Below are 17,848 nucleotides of genomic sequence, written 5' to 3'. Positions count from 1 at the left end.
TTCTTTAGTATAGTATAGCATTCTTTAATATAATATAGTATCATAAAGTAATAAATGAGCCTCCTGAGAACATGGAGTCAGATGCATCATTCCTCCCTGTCATGGGGCACCCCACAAATACAACACAGGAGCTGGGGCTTCTTCACTCCTCCTGCGTGCTGGAGGAGCCAGAACTCAGCTTCTCAGGGAGCACTGATGAGCTATTGCCATGCTGGAAGTTCCCCAGCCCAGTCTTTGTGCAGCAAGGAGCCTGTGAACAGGGACAATGACACACTGTGGGCTGGTCCCAATCTCTCCATCGATCTCCCCTGTCTGCCTGAACAAAGGCCCAGCCTGACACAGACAGGTGAGGGCAGCACATCTGAATAGCCTGACACGAAGCAAAATGACTGCAGCCCTATCTCTCTTTGTCAAGCGTGTGAGCGGTGTTAAACAGACAGTAAAACCTGCCTGGGTTATAGCAGCATGGAACTCCAGGGCTTTGGTAGCTGCCTGAGGAGGAAAGGAAAATAAAGCAGAGTGCATTTGAGTGCCTTGCAAGCTCTGAGCCTGGAATAGTAAGCTAGAAATAACAAGATTGCTATTATATATCATAATGGCCAAAAGCTTAGCAGGAATCAAAAAGGATTACTATTTCATAGAGTCAGAGAGAATATGAGGAGTTGTTGCTGTTTCTTGAAACAAAAGTGGATTGAGGGAGCTATAAAGCCACCTGCTCAGTACATAAACAGTCCTCAAGGGATGGAAGGTGGAGGGAGACTTGCCATTGGGAATTAGAGAATTCTACATTGCAGGATATCCCAAAAAGAGGTCATAGAATGCCAGAATGGTTTGGGTTGGAAGGAAACTTAAAGCCCATCCAGTTTCAACCCCCTGCCATGGCAGGGACACCTTCCACTTAGACCAGGTTGCTCCAAGCCCCATCCAGCCTGGCCTTGGGCACTGTCAGGGATCCAGGGGCAGCCACAGCTGCTCTGGGCACCCTGTGCCAGGGCCTCACCAGGTCCTTATGAGGACATCAAGATATGAGGGAGGGCCAAAAAAAGTGATGTTCAAGATTCATTTTGGCCTAAACAGCTTTTTGCACCCTGAAACTGTTCCCACAGGCACCTGACACCATTGCCACCTGCTCGTGCTTGCCTCCACTGCAGCCGCCATTTGGCCCAAGCAAAGAATTCATGTTTCGCTTTGGTGGCTGAAGGAGAAACCCTCTGCTTGCCAACATTCAGCACATTAAAAATTCATTCTAGACTGGATATTTTATTAGTTACTCCTTTTCCTAAAGAGTGACATGACTGAAATCTGCTCTTTCACCCAGGTTGATCCTGATTTACTCAATTAAACCAACAGAGCACATGGCCAGCATCTTGCCCTCACAGTGACTTTCAGTGGCCACTGCCCCTGCTACTGCTGTGCCAGGAGCTGTGCTTGCTGGTGTGAAAAACACCAATCACTTGTTTTTAAAATTTTAAAAGTTTAATAGTTAAAAAATGGTTATAAAAATAGTAATACAATTAGAGTAATAATAATTTGGACAAATTGAATTAGGACAATATGAGACAATAGAAACAAAGAGTTATGGACAGTTTGGGTACCTCTTTCTGCGCAGCACAAGCCCGAAAAAGGACCCACGTTAACAGAGGATTAACCCTTAAAAACAACAGCCTGTTGCATATTCATACACCTCATACATGATGCATAAATTCCATTCAAATACAGGATTCTGTCTGGTCAGTGTCAGCTTCTTCCTCCAAATCCTAACAGCACCCTCGAGGCGGGAAGAAGTTTGTTTCTTCTGATAAGAGGGCAATAAATTCTTTTTCTCTGAAAGGTTCAGGTGTCCTGGGGCTGCTATCTGGTGCAAGTGCCTCATTCCTTTCTTAAAAAAATCCCACTAACATAGTTCTTATTTTAACTACAAAAGTTACCTTTTAATTACACTACATTTATCATATTATTGGAGTGTTGATACAGCACTACTAATCAATACGTCAAGATACATATGGTAAATATCTGTGTAGAGCCACATAATATGCACTTTTCACACTGGGATGCCTCAGCTGCGTGTTTCTGACTTTTCTATGCTCTTGTCCTTTTATTTCTTGCTGACATTGAAGGCTCTGGGGTCTCTAATCTCACCTTTCTCTCTCCCTCCCAGTGTCTACCAGCTCGTTGTCAAGGAGGAGAAGCTGCAGAAAGCCCGGAGAGCTGCAGACATCATCGAGTGCTTCTCTGTGCCAGTGAGCTACAAGAATGCCTCCAGCCTGGACTCCCCACACTACTTTGCAGCTGAGCTGAAGCCCATCAACCTTCCTGTCACACAGCCCTTCACTGTGGGCGACAACAAGACCTACAATGGCTACTGGAATGCTCCTCTTTCTCCCCTGAAAAGCTACAGCATATACTTCCAGGCTCTTAGCAAGGCCAATGGAGTAAGTGCAGGGGGAATTGAGCTGCCTCTGTAGGTGTGCCTGCCTCTCTCTGTCCTCCTCATCATTCTCCTTCCTTCTCGATTGGATGCTGGTTTAACTTCTCCTTCTTATTAGCCTCTTACAGAAATCTGATGAAAATCAAGCATGCCATTACTTGTCCTTCACTCAAATCTCTCTCTGATGCTCAGATCCAATGAGAAATCTGTTGAGGACCCTGATTCTCTAAAGGCACATGTTGCCATGTGATTTACTAAACGAGCTGCTTAGAATTTAGATTCTTTTTTTTATCCTTCAATAAGCATGAATGTCAGACTAGGGGCTATTGTGCTTTTAAGAGCCATAATTGCAGTATCTTGATAGTTCACAGTGCTTGTGATTTTGGAGGAGATGTTATGAATTTGGATTACCTCGGAGCTTGCACTTGGCCATATCCTAATGCAGCACTTGTGGTTGGGAGTTCCAGCCTGAGGAAGTCAGGTTCTGCAGTGGGGACTGTCTGCATCTCTGTCCTACCCCTCTGCAATTCTGTATTTTTATATATATTTACTCTCTGATATTGGGTTAAAAATGCAGCCTGCCCAGGAAATGTAGCCCACCCCATTCTCAGACTCAAATGACACACACAATGCCACAACACACCCCATCCCACCACAGGAAAACAGGAGGCCTCTCCTCCCTCTTCCCTTCAGCTGAGGATAATTTGTGACCATTTACCTTCCCTGTTTCAGGCCAGATCCAGCCTCAGTGGATCACCTCCCTCCCCTCTGGCTCCCCAGCTGTTTTCCATTCGTACATAGCACAAGAGAATTTGCCACTCTGGCCTCCTGAAGAGTCTTAGAGCATTAACAAGGCATCACAAATTTGGGTAGCAGAGTCTGCTATTATTAGCATGTTTGCCAGTGCTTTCAGAAATTTAATTTTAACATAGATAAATTCTCTATGATATCACTCCTGAGAGGGAAAAATTACAAAAATCAGTCAAAGGTGGACAGTGCAGGCTTTAGTGGCTTTTACACCTGAAATGCAGCTGCACATTGCAGAGGACTGGGATGGTTTCACAGGCTGGCAGTGCCAACGAGTGTTCACAACACATCTGAGTGCTTTACACCCTTCATTTATCACCATTTTCCTGCACAGCTTCAGCTGTGTGGCTGACAAGTACAAAATCTCTTCAACACTGTGCTGGTTTTCACCTTGCTTTCCTTTCTAGCCAATACAGTTTCCTTCCAGCACTGCTCAATTAATTCAGTTTTGGATTTGCCTTTATAAAAGAAATTGTGAATATATGTATATGTCTCTCTGTTTCTAGTTAGTTCCCCCATGTGTGATAGTTAATTGCTAGTGAATGGATCCCCAGGGAAGAAGAAACTTTATTTGCTTAAGTACAATATAGTATTCCATAAATGGGTTGTGAGGATGGAAGTGTAGGCTTCCCTTGGTGTTCTGGATTCAGGCAGCAGTTGTGTTCCTGCTTTTCCTGCATCTCACCCTAAATTCCAGGTATTAAGAACTTAAAAAAGGATGACTTGCTTGGGCTGTCCTAATAAGCAGAAGTTAATCAAATAGTTTTAATGCAACAATGCACAGTTCATGACAGAATGAGAAGTGTCCAGCCAGACACAGTAAATTCCTATTTGAGAAAGCAATTTCCTCCTGTGGTAATAATTTATATTTCTACAGGATATGCTTTATATATCCTGAAAGTGTAGTGCTGTGGGTAAAAGTATAGAGGAAATGCCCAAGAGTGGAATATGCATCTTCAGAGGTGTAGCTTCTGTTCTGATCCTTTCTGTTTCTTTGGTAAAATCATTAAGCCCCACATTTCAAACATTAGGGTCAATTTGCATCTGTGAATAGCAGGTTTTTGTTCCATTCCCAGAATTATTCACAGGTATCATTTGTATTTAAAAGTTCTGAGTTTTCACTTGTCTGTAACCTGAGCAGCTTTGAAAATCCTTGGAAAGGATTCCCAAATCCAGGTCTTGGAAAATCCTACAAATAATTATGGCTACAAAATGGCATTTCCATCCCTGGAAGTGTCCAAGGCCAGGTTGGATGGGATTTGGAGCAATCTGGGATAGTGGAAGGTGTCCCTGCCATGGCAGGGCATTGGAACTGGATGGCCTTTAAGGTCACTTCCAACCCAAACCATTCCATGATTTTTGTTAAGGCACATCTGCAAAAAACCTGCAACAATAACAACTTAGCAGGGTTAAAGTAGAGCCTTATGTTCCCTTACACATGGAAAAACTTAACATTGCCACTCATTTTTTAATTAGGATATTCCATAGTTCCATTAATCACTGACAGTTGTGGAATGGTGAAATTTCTTTCCACACCTGGAAGCTGCAATGAGAAGCCTTCATGCAGTGAACCAGAACATCTTCCTTTGGAAACAGAGGGCTCTGGGGAGAGCCTAATTTCAAGAAACAGCCTGGATTTGGTCAAAAAGCTTGATGAGGAGGAGGTTAGGAGTGTTGTAGGAGTTCTGCATTGTTTGAGCTCCTCTGTACATGGAGGGCTGTGCTCATTTGGTGTTCCCGTCTGCTCTGCAGCCATTAGCTCTGATTGTTACACTGAAAGGAACATAATTAACAGCTGGATGCAAAACAAGTGTGGCAAATTGCTGCAGAGGCAGATCACCAGCTCTTCTGCCTTCTCCTGTGCGCTGTTGTGGTTGTCTCAGAGTGTGAATGGAAAAGCTGTGGCTGGCTGGATCTGTCTCCTGGGCACTTGGGAGCACTTTGGTCACCGTGGTGCTGCCTCCAGAGTCTGAGCAGAATGTGGTGAGACTGAGAGGTTTCAGTTTTGTTTCACAAAACACTTCCAAATCGTGTGAACTTCCCTTCCAGGCACTGCTGAGAGCCAGATGCTGAGCTGAAATGTGGCAGAGTTTGAAGTGAGAGAGGGGAGAAAGAGGAAGGGCACACAGAAACTCCAGGCTTGGTGTCTCTGGGAGTGAGGAGCACCATTAGTTACTGCTTAGGTGATAGAAGGAGCCAGCACAAGAGGTGGCACAGAAGCAGAGGGCACATTTGGCTTGGCTGTGCTCTGGCAGGAGCTCCAGACACTGTCACAGCCATCCAGGTAGAGATCTGATGTTTGCTGCTTGTCCTGGTGCCACCTGCTACAGATGGCTGGCTGACAGAGCATGAAGGTTTGCTTGTCTGAAAACCCTCCCTGGGTTTTCAGACAAGCTCAGCCCCTTTTCCAAGCTGAGCCCCTTTCAAACTCCAGCCCTGCCAGTATTTTTCCCTCTGAAAGGTGAGGCCAGGTTGACAACCCCATTTTACTCCTTATCCTTACACTGGCTCAATAATCAAATTGATGCTGCAGGTTTGGTTGTCCCCAGGTCTTTTTCTGGTTGCTGATCCAGCACCATACTCCAATGGAGAGAATTTTTGGCTGCTATGTGAAACCTGCCTGAATTTTTGAGCAGCTCAGAAACCAGAGCTCCTTAAAAAAAAATCCTTTCTGGAGCTGCATTTTACCTCATCGAGTTAAAATGAAATTTGTAACAGCACAGTTGCAATCAATAACTCTTGGCCATTTTTCCTTTAAATGGGGGATGAGCAGGAGCCTGTGTAACACAGCTGGGAGTGATGGGGGGATGCTGCCAGCTGCTCTGCCAGCCTGGTGGTCCAACAAGTGACTGATGTCTTCAACCCAGAATTGTGAAAAGTAGCACTGCAGGAATCAATGAGAATATTATTTTTTTGAGGGAATGATAGACTCTACCGAGATTCCTATTGATTTTTTGCCTCTCTAATGACTTGTACTACATGCACAATCGGGCAGCTCATTATTATCAGGGGAGTTGAGGCTGGATTTCTTGATGCTGACAGGTCTGCTCACAGCACACAGCATTATTCTTCTGGGACGTTTGGGAGGTATGGATAGAGCTGCCAGCAGAGAGATGCCATTCATCCCTCTGGAGATGGCCATGAAAAAAACAGGGAGGTTGAGTTCAGCACGAGCTGTGCTCTGAAAGATGAAATGGCACCAGGGCTGCCTGCATCACTTCTGTGAGCTACTAACCAGCTCTGTGTTCAGGAGGATTTTGGGTGTGCAGTTTATCCACTTACATTCACTCCTTCTTAATCTCATCCTGGAGGTGCTGGCACAGAAATAAAGCAGCTGTGGGAACACTTCACTCTTTGTACACCCCTGTTTCCACATCTGGTTGACCAGAGGATGCGGACCTGAGTGTTTTCTGCATAATAAGTAAAATTCTCCCCCAGCCTACCTCATTTTTGAGAGGTTGAGAGGAGTGAGTATCCAATCATCAACTACAGATCATTGACATAACTTCCTATTGTAAATAATAAAAGCCCTAACCACTCTGTTAAACCTCCCTTCTCCAAATTACATAGATTCTAAAAAAAAAAAGCTGATAATTGGAATAGCAATAATAGTCTTTGGAAGGAAATAGCAATTTCCTGAAGCTGGCAATAAAAATTATAGGGGAGTCCATTGACCCTGCACAGACATATTTTAAGACTGCAAACCACTGCCTGCAATGGCATAGAAAATAAACACACAATTTAGAGCTCTCCTGAACTTGGGCAAAATTTGTTGAGGACCAAATAAATAACTCCTTAAGGCTGGACAAACCCATGGTTTCTTCCCTGTGTGAAGCAGGTTGCCAATAAATTCCATGTTCAGCTCTGGGATGTGGGGAACTAAAGCTGGAACTGAGGCCAAGGGGGGAGTGATGATTCCTTGTCTGGTCCATGCACCAGCAGCAGCAAAATTTCCCAGTTTGAGGTGCCTAAAAAGCTCTGCCTGTTGTAGGGCAGCCCCAAGGCACACCTGGGGACAGCAGGTCCTGCTGGGGCTGGCAGGGGGTTCTTCAGGCAAGGCAAGCTCCGTTTGACTGCTGCAAAGTCATAATCAGAGTAAAGGAAAGGGAAAATGGTGGGTGTGAAAACAGATGGATGGAAAAGCTTTGCTGCTTTCATTGCTGTTGGTAGTCTGTAAACAGCAAGCTGTCAGTTTCAAAGAAAAGGGGAAAAACAAAAAAAGATCATGTGGCTTTTTAGGTTGTGAAGATGCAGCTGTCACATAAACATATGTCCTGCTGCCCTCGTAGCCCTTTTCTGCAGAAAATTGTTCCCATCCAAACACTGAAGAGACAGAGGCAGAACTCATTTTGTTATCATGCATTTCACTTGAGTGAAATGTGCATTTAGGAACCTCAGTAATTAGTAGACAGCAGCAGCTCCTTTGCTTCTAAAATGAAAGAAAAAAAGCTATATTAAAAGAATGTTCTAAACAGCCCTGGAAATCCAGGGGGCTGCCAAAGCAGGCTCTTGGTGTGCAGTTTCCAGGCTGTGGGCAGGAGCTGTGTGGGCAGAGAGGGTTTGCCCAATGGCACCCTGGCTTGTGCTGATGGAAGGTGCAGCTCCTCCCTGCAGGAACAGGCTGCAGCACCCTGACACACACTGCTCATATGTGCCCATGCTGTGTGGACTGAAAAACAGAGCCAGGCTTCAGCCTTGAGTGAGGGTACTCCATAATCTTCTTTTATTCATTGGTAAATAAATTCCAGAAAGCAAATTTCCATCAATATGTTGAGGTTGGCATGTGGATGGGCTCATTCTGCAGGGAGCTTTCAGGGTATGGAGCATGTTGGAAAGTGAGGGTTGGGTCAGGAGCTGTGGGATGTAGCCATGGAGTGTTTTCCTATTCCAGTTAAAATGTGCCTAGGTTGTTCCATTACTGTTTGGCTGTAAAATGTCTGCCTTAACCTGGCAGTGATACAGAGCTGAAGCAGTACTGGCATCTTAATTTATTCCTGTGAGTTCAGCCATAGCATGAAGCAGATATGCAGAATATGTTGGCTCTCTGGGTATCATTAAGATTGTTGTAGATATATATGGCCTTGTAAAACTTCTGTGGTATCATAAAATGGGAAATAAGTACTGCAGCATTTGAAAGAATATTCAGAAACAACACAGAGACTGAATTTTGGGGAAATATTTGTTTTGGTTTTTTTTTCCTAAAGCTTCTACTATTATATCTTTATTTAATTGTTTTACTTGCCATTGCTGTAGGTAAGCTGGATGGATCATTGATAATTACCAACATTGTTTATTCCTGCTTTGCTGGTGGCTAAAGAGAAGCACCTTGCAGTGATAGGACAAGAAGCAGTGTGTACAAATTGAAAGATGGGAAATGTAGCTTAGGGGAAAAATATAAAAATAAAAGCATTGTCCCTGCCTGTGGCACTTTAAGGTGCATTCCAACCCATTAACATTCTATGATCTTTACTGTGTACAGGAAAGCACCTTGAAGCAAAAGTAATATTTTTCAGAAAACAAACATGATTGTGGGAAACTGGGTTTTGTGTTTTTTGGGAGGATGATTGGGTTAGTTGGGTTTTTTTTTAGTTGTTTTGGGTTTGGTTTTTTTTTTGTTTTTTTTTTTTTGGAGGGGGGAAATGTATTTATTTATTCTGTTTCTTCTTAAAAAGATTTATGCAAACTTACAATTCTCCGCAGCAACCAAAGAAAAATAAAGTAAATTGAAAGGGATCTCATTTTTATGAGACACCAAAGAGATGAGCAGTGGAAAGCAATGGAATAATCAGCCTTAATCCAGAATATGGACTAAATTCAAGTCTTTACACTTTAGCAGCCCTGGGAGCTGGTGTCTGTGCAGGTCCTTTTATGCTTTCCTTCCCAGAAGATGCAATTTGAAATGAAGTTCTGAAGTTCTTGTTCCTGTAGCTGTTGTTTTGGGCAATGTCAGTTCTCCTAAGAGCTGTGGCTGTGCTCAGTGCAGCCCTCAGTGGATGCAGATGCAAACAGAACAAATTCTGTATTCCCAATCACCCTGTGGGCGGGTCTCGTGCAGGAATACACACATGTCCAAATGAGATCATTCTAGACTCTTCTTTTTCCAGCACTGACTAATTTCTCCTGCTTTCTGTTACGTTCTGAAGCCAGCAGAAAGCAACAAATACACAAGAAAATTTTCCTCAACAAAGTGTGAGCAGGTGTCCACCTACCTGTAGACTGCAAAAATCCTGTCTCTTAATTTTTTATTTTGCTCTTCATTGCTGATTTTCCAGCTCACCTTATTGTAGATCAGAAACTACATCAGCACCTGTCTGTGTCCTGGTTCCCAGCACTATGTGCAGAGTCAGCTCTGCAAACAAAGCTGTGATTTTCCTGCTCCATACATCCCAAGCAGCAACAAAGACTTTGGATTTCCAGGATAACTGGGAATTCCAAGTCATTGGAATGAGGGGAGTGGGGAGCTCTGCGTGCAGCTGTGGTGACTTTGCAGTGCCAGTGTTGGTGCAGGTTGTGCAGGGCAGCTGATTTTGGGGGGACAAGGGGGTGTAAGCAGAGATATCTCTGGTTTGCTGGGATGAGCAGGGCTTCAGTCCCACTCTGGACTGGGAAATAGTCATGGTTCATCCTCGAGGAGCCAGGAATTCCTTTAGAGAGTTTGAAGGCAAGGTCAAAGGGGGGGTTTGTCCTTCTGGGTATCTCATTGTTCTTAGGCTGCACACAGTGTGGCTTTATATCCAGATTGTGTGGCATCACAGAAAGGGATCAGAGGGAATTGCTCCTGTGATTCCCAGCATTTCCCAGCATGGATCCTGCAATCATCCCCTTCCTATGTGCAACAAAAGTAAAAGGAGAAAGGCACAGTGTGTGTCTGCTCCAGCCAAGGAGGATTTGTCACAGATGGAGCAATTTTCTCCAAGAGCAAATTCAGATTTTGCACAAGGTTTGTCCAGTTGTTTGAGGATGGAAGGAGGTGCTCAGCAGTGCTTTCTTTGCTGGGCTGTTGTTTCCAGAGCACAGACAGCATCCATATTAATGGAGCATTGTCAGCACAGTAATTTATGCTGGATTCATTACACCTGAGACGTGTAGAGGCATAAAGTGCTCTGCAAGCCTTGCAGCAGATTAGTGCCTGCCAGAGGCAGCTCTTTAACAGGCAGCACATTCCCATTTGGATGGCAATCACAGGCTGGACAGCAGCAACCCCTGCCAGGAAGGGCTGAGCAGGGAGGAGCTGGGGACTCCACAGAGGTTGTGTTTGCAGCAGAGGTGGCCTGAGAAAGCTGCAGAGTCTAAGCTGTGTGTGAAGCCAAACCCAACATTTGGATCCAAATCCCGTTTCTGCAGCTCTGCAGGCTCCGGGGTGGATTGAACACAAAGCCTTGGGTTTTGTCCCAGCTCTGCAATGAGGAGCTGCAGTGGTGAGGGTTGTTAGAACAGCTCGTTTGGCAGAGGCAGCAGCGCAGAATGTTGGTCTGCTCCACATCCATCAGAGAGCTGAAATATTCAAATGACTTCTTCGGTGTCTGTTTGCCATGTGTTTAAATAAATACCCAATTTGCAAAATTTGCAGTAATGGTGCATGAAAATGAGATGTACAGTGGTGTGTACTTTTGACCCAAGGCTTGTCAGTCTATTACAGAGCAGGTCATTTAACTGGGAAATTCTATTAGCTAATCAGGCACTTCTGTGGGACCCATCACTCACACATGGAGCGTGGAGAAACGTGCTGTCATTCCCAACTTTTCAACACTTAAGAGAACCAACTACAAGCAAGTCCAGTAGTGTGGAGTGTTTTATGCAACAAAAGCTGTTGGTGGTATTTTCAAAGATGAAGTGCAAGAAAAGATATAGATGTATTTTTAGTAGCTTTTTAAAGGAATGTGTGTTTACTGTAGATGGGCAAATTACACGCTGTGATGTTTTCCTATATATTTTTCTTGTGTTTTTTTATTTTTCAGGAAACAAAAATCAACTGTGTCCGGCTGGCAACAAAAGGTATGTGGGTCTCTCTCTTTCCTGCAAAACACAATACCAGAAATGTAAAAACTACAGTGGTGGCACAACTTGATTACAGTTCCTAGCCAAAGAGCTAGCCTCTTTATTTCCTCTTTTATTTTATTTTTTTTAAAAAGGAAGATTTCCAAGGCAGAACAACAATTTCTAGGACCACTCCACTATATTTGTGGCCTCTGTTATTTTTTTAATGCAGGGTATAATTCTCTGTGGTTCCTCCTTCCCCTCATTCTGTTGACAGCTTTTCTGTCCTGAGGTCTGTTCTTGCTGTTGGCAGAACGTCACTGAAAAAGTGACATTAACTTCCCATTCAATTTGTTCTCTCCACAACTGTACAAAGTAGATAAGAGGAGATCTTGTGTAAGCCTAACCTTGTACACAGCGCTGGGCACAATTCTTACATCGTGCCATTTTCATGGTATAATTGAACAAACATTCCTGATTTTCATTGTGGTGAGCTCAGAGCAGGCCGAGCTGACAGGTCACACGGAGCAAACCCAAAACAGCCCCAGGTTGGTTCACAAGGTGCAGCTCCTGAGGGACCAACAGTGACAATGCCTGAGCTCCTTCTCAGAGTTTACAGCTGCTTTTAACAACTCTTCTAAAGATTTCAAAATCACCCCAGGGGCTGCTTTTCCAGAAAAGGTGTCAGACACCAATTTATTTGTAGCACAGAGTGGCTGTAAAAAGATTTCCCCACCACATGCTGTAGTGTGCCAAGGAGCTGTGGGGAAAGGCTGGGCTGCTGCCATGGGCTGTGCTACAGGTGCCTCTCCTTTCCCAAACTTAGCTTTGCCAGCTTGTGCTCTTGCTGCTGTGCTGAAATGTCAAATATCTGCATGGCTGCCCGTGGAGGCTTTGAGAGGTCACCAAAATTGGCAGGAACCCAGAAATGCTTCGAGGCACCATCCCCTTTTTTCCATTCTTTTCCATCTGTTTTGACTTTTGGCAGAAGTTAATGACCTCAAGGTCCTTTCTCCTGACCCCTCCTGCATCTGCACTTGCAGAGGAGTTGGGAGGGCTCAAAGAAACCCCATTAGCCACTGGAGAGCATTTTCCATCTCCCTGTGGGGACATCCCCAGGCTGTCCCAGCCAGCACTGGAGCTCCCACCTGTGCAGGTGTTTTCCCTGCTCCTCTGTCATGCAGGCTGGTGGGGCTGTAAGCAGTTGTGTCACCACTGAAAGCTGAGGAGGAGGAGCCATTTCTCCCATTTCTCCTTCTCATCTGTGGCTCTGATGCTCCCCATACCCTCTTGTCCCTTTCTTGTTTAAAAGTTCCTTGTAAAAATCTTTATTTAATTCATTCTCTGGGTTATAAACATTCTGTGTGTCTCAGTCTACGTGTCTCCTTCCTCTCAGTTCTCTCAGCTGGTAGTGATGTGTCCATTTCAAATACCTGATTTTGGCTTTCTGGTGGTAGAAAGAGCAAGAGCAGGACTGGATGAAATGAATCCCCACAAGCTTTTCCAATAGCATAGTCTCTTCATGAGATCAGAGATACTGGATTAATTAATTTTTGGAACCCAGTAGTTCCTTCCATTTCTGTCATTTCAGTTGTTCATTTTTCTGGAGCTGGTGAAAGAATGTTGTCCTGCTAGCAGGAAAGATATTTGCTCTGTGAATATTCAAAACAAAATAACTTACACAGCTTGAAAAACCCCATTCTGACACGACCTTTTCTTTGCACTCTTTGATTTGGGTACCTCAGCAAAGTGTCCTGTAAGTGTTTGACCTTCAGTTGACTTTTGCAAACTGAGATAATTTCATTAACCCTGTTAGGTCACCAGGAAGAGTCACTGAGCCACCCAGTCAGTGAGCCCCCCCTTCTGTTGGTTCTGAATGTCATCTCTTTTTAGAAAAAAATCATTTGCTAGGATTAATTTAATAAGAGACATTAAAGAGATGGGTAGAGCCTGAGGATGTCTAGAGCCACTGCTTTTTGGTGATCTTATTCTTTAGGGTTTTTTTCCTTTATTGACTTGAATGGAAAAGGACAAGAAATAATGGTAGTTCTAGTGTTTATTCTCGCTGTCTCAATTCATATCACTTTTGATTTATATCACTTTTGCTTCATATCACTTTTGATTTATAGGTAGATATCTTATTCCTCTGTGTGCAGTGCAGAAATCTCTGTGGAAATTCTCTTCCTCTTTCCCCTGGCTCTGAATTGCAATGCTGTAATTCCCAGTGCCTGGCCCTCAGCACGGAGCTGGAAATGCCCCAGCTGTGGCTGATCTGAGGCAGGTTCAGCTCTCCAAAGGAGCAGGGCTGGGTGCAGCTCACAGGCAAGGGAGCAGCAGGAGCTGGGGTGCTGTTAATGTCACAGGAGCTGCCACAGCTGAACAAGGTGGTTCTGTGAGCTTTCCCACAGTTTCAGGTTTCTATACGTCCTGAGGCTGCATTCCCACCATGCATTAATTCCAGATGGATAAAGGGACCAGCCCCTGGAGAGGGCAATGCACAGAGACACTCACAAAACTGTGATTACACCATGTCCTGATAGCTGGAATGTTCTAGATAACCTCCTGCGTCTGTGCTGTCTTCTGTCTGCTCATTATATTGATTATCCTTAATGGCATTGCTCTGTATTCTCCTTTATTTGCATTGGAGTTTTTCTGAGGATAGAATGAGCAAACCTGAAGTCTGCCTTGAACAGAATCATCAGAGCTGCCAGTGAGGATGCCACTGTGGTGTCTTTGACAGAAATCAGGGGGAAAAAAAACCTATTTTGGAGGCAGGCTCAATCTCAGCATTAGAAGCTCTGCTTGAGTTGTTACCAGAGGAGAAAAAAAAATTGACTTGATGCAAGTAAATAAATACATACTACTGGTGCCAGACAAAATGTTCATTTTGGAATAGAGGCCTAATTTTCCCATTCCTAGACATTTGTCACTCCATTAGCAGCAGTGAAAGGAGTTCTGATTTACACCAGTGACAGCAAGATTAGGATCCAGGCGTGTTTAAGCAAGGCAAGAATTCTCTTGAAGCACTGGATTAACAAGGGCACTGAACGTGAGTGTGGGAGTAATTAGGCAGTGAAATGTGTTAGGCATGTGTTGCTGGGGGATTGTAACACATCCTGGGTGTTGCTGCAAGGCACCTGCTCAGAGCTCAGTCTCTTTCATCACTCGAGAGACGCTCAGGGGCTGCTGCGCCGCCTCTGCTCCAGCTGGCTGCAGGGACTTTGCTCCCTGTGTCCCACTGCCCCAACAGCAAGAAAAGCAAAGCAGAGTGACTTTAAAAGTGGTTTAATCCACTAAAAAAAAAAAAAAAAATTGGAGCTTTCCCATTTTTTTTCCCTCCTCTTTAGCCAGAAATAGGCTGCTCAGATGAGCCCTTTTCAGTTCAGCCCAGCTGCTTCCCAGCTCTCTGGTGGTGCTCTCTCTTCATGGTTCTCTGTGTGCTGCTCCTCCTTAGATCAACTTGATCCTTGTGGTGGCAAGAAAAGGCTCTCAAATCCTTTTATATTGGGTTGTTAAGCATTGGGAGGAGGGGGTGGCATCAGCCTTTCAGAGCAGCAGCTCCTCCAAAGCAGAGCCAGCAGGTTCCCAGCTGGGCCAGCACATGCCCTGAGCTCATTTCCCTCCATCCAGTGCCTCCATGTGAGGCTGGGTGCTGCCTTGGGAAGGGCCAGTGGCAGGGATTCACCACCAGCCCTTGCTGGGTGACCTTGGATGATCCATCAGAAAGCTCCCTACGTTTGTCCACTCTGTGTAGCCATCCCACGTTTTGCCAGCATGTTAAACATTATGAACCTTTTGTATCTACGTTTGTTCTTTTTTTTCAGATTTGTTGGTCTCAGATCTCTTGCCACTTCCCTCCTCACATGGGCTGTTCTCTTTTTTTTTTTTTAATTACTGGACTAATGTTATCTTTCGTAGCATTAGGCACTTAGATGCATCTCATCAACATAAAACAGTCTTTAAAAATGTTTATAATTAAACCTCAGTTTACCAGCTCTCTGCCATACAATTTTCATTCAGATGGGTTATTTATAGGTTTTGCCATTTGGTTTCATTGACAGCATTTGTTTTAATATGTCCCATTCTTTCTGAATTAACTGACTTGTTCTCCTTGTCTTAAAGCAACATATTTATATTGACACTTTATTAGAGAAAATTGCAACCTCTTACCAAGAGAGAGCGATTACCTCTTGTATTCCTAAAGTGCACTAAATTAATTTCACAGTGTAATTGAAACCAAGGCAGAGGGCTCATTAATGGTTCCTTATCTCCCGATACTCCTTTCCTTAAAATGTGAATTCTTGCAAATGAAAGAATGGAACTATAATAACCATTATGAGGTACATTTTTATTTTTTTTCCTTTTTTTTTTTTTTTTGTCTCGTGCATGCTGCCTGGGAACCATTTTGCTTGTTCTTAGCAGTGATAGGTAGACACCAGGTGACCACGCCAAACCCGCCCAGCCTCTTGAGCACAGGTGATTATCAGTTCAGAAAAAGCAAAACTGGTCAAACTTCCAGAGGTCTGAGCAGCTTCATGACTTCTTGTTTAATGCTTGTTTTTCATGAGAAATTACTTTTACGATTGCTCCAACTGCAGCATAAAGGAGGGCAGTGCTTTCATGGCACTCCTCCAGTGCCGAGGTGGAGATCTGTCTGTGCTGAGGGCCAGCTGAGGGCTCAACACCTCTCAGATCTTCATAGCAGCTCCTGAGTGTGATGGAAGAGCCCCATGGATCCCCTGGGTGTGCATGGAGCTGAGCTTGCATTTCCAATTAAAGGAGCTGTGCCATTTTCTGGGGCTGATTGTTCTGCATATTCGTAGACAGCTGAGTCCTGCAGTCGGAGAAATGGTGGCAAGAAAAGGAAAACTTGATTCTGCAAGCTCTCTGTAGAGGAACTATAGAAACTGTAGTTTCTATAGAAACTTCTGCTGGAGCCAGAGATGCTGCAGAATTGAGCCTCAGCAGCACCAAGTCACTCAGTGGGGAGGTTCAGAACCTCTCAAGGGTTTTGCAGTTTCCATCAGAAGGAGCTTGGAGGTCTGTGTGCCATAAAGTTGCCCCAGCATATGTAACACTGGGACCAGGATCATCATTAACTCCAGAAAATTTAAATATGGAGGGAAGATACCATCAGCTTGCGGAATTAAGTTCTTTTACTCAGCCTGATGTGCACAGAATAATAGCTGGGATGTGGCAGTGTTAGATGAGATTAATGGGAAAGGAGGGTTGCTTTTTCAGTTTTCAGATGCATTACATTTCTCTGGGAATACTCCCCTCCCAGTGCTGCATGGCTGTTCTGGCCTCTCTATGACTTCCTCACCCAACAATTATTTCAACTGCACATCAGCTGTGATACAGGGGCAAAAAGGTGCTGGGATTACTGGGAAGTTCAAATGGTCCTGATTTTTGGTAGTGCATCACGATGGGAAGAAGGAAACTTCCTGGGAGAATGTTGAAATCACAATAAAAAACCTGGGTCTGAAATGTGATCAGGGAAATCTTGGGCTGGTGGGGGAGACTGCAAAAAAATCAGTGGAAAATGAGGAAGGAAAAAGTTCCTGCTCTTCCCACACAATTTTGCTGCACATGAAAAATGTTGATTTAATAATTCCTGCTCCCTCAAATCCATTGAAGAGGCTTCTTTTGTTTCCTGGAATACATTCTGGTTTTGTAGACAGATAATGTATTTTTTAAACAGATCTAATCCCACTTCAAATCTGTTTGTTGCTGCATTTTGTCTTCTAATACACTGGAATATTATTCCTTTGACAGGTTTATTCTGTTTGGTGCTATTTATTTCAGAGGAGTTTATCACATTTTTTAAGCTGAATGCATGAAAGTGGTTGGTTGGTTTTTTTAACCCCCTGAACAAATTCCTGCCTTCTAAAAGTTATTTTCTAGCACAAGTTTCGTGCATCATAATCCCTTTAGGGGCTTCCTTATCCCAGGGCACAGCTTTGAGTTAGTGCAGAATGGGATGAGGCCAGGAATGAACTGAATTTGGTATTTCCAGCCTCATGTCCAGAGGTCATTATCTACTCCAGAGCTCTGCTGCATTGCCAAACCCTAATCCTGGGCTCCCCAATTAAAATAGGCAGCTGGAGGTAAGAGGAGAAGAAGCACAGTGTTTAAGATGAAATCTGGGATAGTTTAGCAACAGGAGACTGAAAACATCACCTTTGTAATTCAGAGCATCCACTGCCAGGACACAAATAGCTTCAGGATGGAAAGGTCTTTGGAGAAACAAAAATAAAATATATTATAGCTGTGTGAGCCAAGGCCTCCAGGAACCAAAGCAGGCAAGGATTTACCTGCAGCAATGTGGAGGTTCTTGTCCCTTTTCACGTCCTACCTGGTGGGAAAGGATGCTCTTGGCTGTGGCTGGCCCTGAAGCAGTGGACATTCACCTTTGTTTGCAGATAAATTGCAGATAAATTGATAAATTCCTTATCCCAGGGCACAGCTTTGAGTTAGTGAGAACCTGGTGTGGAATGGGATGAGGCCAGGAATGAACTGAATTTGGTATTTCCAGCCTCATGTCCAGAGGTCATTGTCTACTCCAGAGCTCTGCTGCATTGCCAAACCCTAATCCTGGGCTCCCCAATTAAAATAGGCAGCTGGAGGTAAGAGGAG

The 17,848-nt window shown here is 44.2% G+C and overlaps 1 protein-coding gene across 5 annotated transcripts in view; it reads left to right on the top strand.

Annotated features, from left to right (window-relative positions):
- Positions 1 to 17,848, top strand: part of PTPRT (protein tyrosine phosphatase receptor type T) — a 483,857-nt gene that overhangs the window by 375,532 nt on the left and 90,477 nt on the right. For 4 of the 5 annotated variants that reach the window (XM_030963017.1, XM_030963016.1, XM_030963015.1 and 1 more), the window contains exons 12-13: positions 2,159 to 2,432; positions 11,194 to 11,230. In XM_030963017.1, the coding sequence (XP_030818877.1) occupies positions 2,159 to 2,432; positions 11,194 to 11,230 (311 nt within the window). Of the gene's footprint in view, positions 1 to 2,158; positions 2,433 to 11,193; positions 11,231 to 15,631; positions 15,689 to 17,848 lie in introns of all 5 variants that reach the window. The other variant, XM_030963019.1, reaches the window with a different exon arrangement.

The sequence above is a fragment of the Camarhynchus parvulus genome, chromosome 20 (genome assembly GCF_901933205.1).
Source record: "Camarhynchus parvulus chromosome 20, STF_HiC, whole genome shotgun sequence".
Lineage (NCBI taxonomy): Eukaryota > Metazoa > Chordata > Aves > Passeriformes > Thraupidae > Camarhynchus > Camarhynchus parvulus.
Note: the sequence above shows the minus strand (reverse complement) of the source record. Positions and strands in the feature narration are given on the sequence as shown.